The 2,942-nt window shown below is 50.1% G+C and overlaps 1 protein-coding gene across 1 annotated transcript; it reads left to right on the top strand.

The window, feature by feature from the left end:
* Positions 1 to 547: 547 nt before the first annotated feature.
* Positions 548 to 2,026, top strand: kcna1b (potassium voltage-gated channel, shaker-related subfamily, member 1b; the record flags this gene model as incomplete). Its single annotated transcript, XM_084448204.1, has 1 exon — positions 548 to 2,026. One exon carries the CDS (start codon positions 548 to 550, stop codon positions 2,024 to 2,026), a length of 1,479 nt encoding a protein of 492 aa, XP_084304330.1.
* Between the last annotated feature and the right edge of the window lie 916 nt (positions 2,027 to 2,942).

Below are 2,942 nucleotides of genomic sequence, written 5' to 3'. Positions count from 1 at the left end.
TATATGTGGTGGAAAACCGCGGGTTGTGTGCGCAAAAGAAGGTGGGCAGTGGGACTGAAACTTGCATACTGATGTATGCGGTAAAATTACAGTAGACTGTACAGTCCCCGTGCTATAGCGACTTCCCACGGAACGTATAGCAGCTGTCCAACCGCGCGCACTCTTCCTACCGAAACGACTGTCCCGTCACGGCCATTGTGAAATAAAACCGCTGAGCTGGCAAAGATCACTGGCGTTCGATTTGTTTAATTTCTCACTCTCACCCCCCCCCCCCCCCCCTCCCCACCCCTTCTCTCCAACTAGGTGACAGGCGAGGCAGTAGCGTCAGTGGCACGGGGTGAAACAATGGTCGACTTGGAGAGGAGCGCGAGGGAGCCGCCGCACTGAGGGAGCGCGAGCTAGCCCCTGCAGGGGGACCGGTGTCAGTGAGGAGGGGGTTGGGGGGGGGGTCGCAGAGAAGGGGTACAGTACGAGCAACTGGATGTCTGCACAGCCGGGCTGAACCAACCACAGTATCTCTTGCATCGCGCTCAGCTCGCCCGCCAGGATGACCGTGGTGGCGGGAGACAACATGGACGAGACCTCCACCTTGCCGGGGCATCCGCAGGACACGTACCCCCCGGACCACGACGACCACGAGTGCTGCGAGCGGGTGGTCATCAACATCTCCGGGCTGCGGTTCGAGACCCAGCTCAAAACGCTCGCCCAGTTCCCAGAGACTCTCCTCGGCAACCCGAAGAAAAGGATGCGGTACTTTGATCCACTCAGAAACGAGTATTTCTTTGACCGAAACCGCCCGAGTTTTGATGCAATACTGTATTATTATCAGTCCGGGGGCAGGTTGAGAAGACCGGTCAACGTCCCTTTGGATATGTTCTCGGAGGAGATAAAGTTTTATGAACTCGGGGCAGAGGCTATGGAAAAATTCCGGGAAGACGAGGGGTTTATTAGGGAAGAGGAACGCCCCCTGCCAGAGAAGGAGTTCCAACGCCAAATCTGGCTTCTGTTCGAGCACCCGGAGAGTTCGGGCCCTGCGCGGGGCATCGCGATAGTGTCCGTCATGGTCATTCTAATATCGATAGTCATATTTTGCTTGGAAACATTACCTGAGCTAAAAGAGGATCCTGCAGGTCGGATGCATACCATTGGAAACACCACATTCTATTACAAACCAAATATTCTCACCGACCCCTTCTTCATTGTGGAGACGCTCTGTATAATCTGGTTCTCCTTCGAGTTAATAGTGCGGTTTTTCGCGTGCCCCAGCAAGGCAGCGTTCTTCAAGAATATGATGAACACTATTGATATAGTGGCCATTATCCCCTATTTCATCACACTGGGCACGGAGCTGGCGGAGGACGCCGACGGCAAGGAGATCAAGGGGGAGCAGGCCACGTCGCTCGCCATCCTCAGGGTCATCCGTCTGGTCCGCGTCTTCCGGATCTTCAAGCTGTCGCGACACTCCAAGGGACTTCAGATTTTGGGGCAAACGTTAAAAGCCAGCATGCGCGAGCTCGGGCTGCTCATCTTCTTCCTATTCATCGGCGTGATACTGTTCTCGAGCGCCGTGTACTTTGCTGAGGCTGAGGAAAAGGAATCGTTCTTCACCAGCATCCCGGATGCGTTCTGGTGGGCCGTTGTATCAATGACGACTGTGGGCTATGGGGACATGTACCCCGTGACTATCGGGGGCAAGATCGTGGGCTCCCTGTGTGCCATCGCTGGAGTGCTTACCATTGCGCTCCCAGTGCCTGTAATCGTGTCCAACTTCAACTATTTCTACCACAGGGAGACGGAGGGAGAGGAACAGGCACTGCTACTGAACGTCAGTAACCAGAACCTGGCCTCCGACAGCAATTCCAGTCGCCGCAGCTCCTCAATTGTCAGCAAATCGGAATACATGGAGATAGACGAGGACATTAATAACAGTATCGACAATTTTAGGGAGGCGAATCTTAGAACTGGCAACTGCACTGCCCCGAGCCAGAACTGTGTGAACAAGGGGAAGCTGCTGACTGACGTTTAAAGTCACGGGCAGCGCGGGGGCTCAGATGGCATTATTAGGGTACCGCTGTAAATACTTGTAGAAATATCAGAATGCTTAATTTACTTCAACAATGCGTTTTTGGCATTACGTTTTATTAGGCTACATCTGAATGAAAAATAGAAAAAAACTGTTAGACAAAAGCAAAACATGTCATCCTCAGAGTGACAGGTTGATAAAAGGGTGGTACAATATAAAAGGTTCCTTAATTTTCAACTGGGAGTTTTGTTTTGGGAAGGACTTTTTTTGGCAACCGTCACTCATAATATAATAAGAGACTACCACACGCCCACATTTGCGTGCGTAAATTATACATGCTCAATGAAGAGACGGGTTTGCATGGATTATCAGTGCGCATCCGGGGAAGTGAACAAGGAATCTCAGCTATTAGGCCTGCAGCCTCTGCAGATGTCGGTGTGAACGTTGTTCTCGCCCCCAGCCTACCAGAAAACACATTGGGCTCTTGTTGCGAGGAGTGGGTGAGGAGGTTCTCTTTCGGAGGACTATGCTGCTACACTTTCCCCGTCAGATGCCATGCAAGACACCTTTATATTAAAAAAAGCTCGAAATTAGCATGTTGAGACCCTATTCTTTTTATATTGGCATGCGCGAGACATTACCTCATTTTATGTTATTTTCGAACTCTTCCTTCCTATTTGATCCCAACGTTGAGATTTTCTTTCTCTCATTTGGTTTCACCAAAAGTGCACTGGTTATTTATTATTTAAGTTATGAATTATTTAAGAGCATTTAAGTGCTGAATGTTAAATCTTAAGGGAACAGTAACACTTTTTTGAAGACCATGGCATGTCAAACTACTAAGCATTATGGCCTAATGATCTAAGGTACTATGTATCCTGGTATATCCAATGCATGACGTCAGTATTTAATAGCTCGC

This window comes from Borostomias antarcticus (assembly GCF_949987555.1).
Source record: "Borostomias antarcticus genome assembly, chromosome: 13".
In the NCBI taxonomy this organism is placed as follows: domain Eukaryota; kingdom Metazoa; phylum Chordata; class Actinopteri; order Stomiiformes; family Stomiidae; genus Borostomias; species Borostomias antarcticus.
Note: the sequence above shows the minus strand (reverse complement) of the source record. Positions and strands in the feature narration are given on the sequence as shown.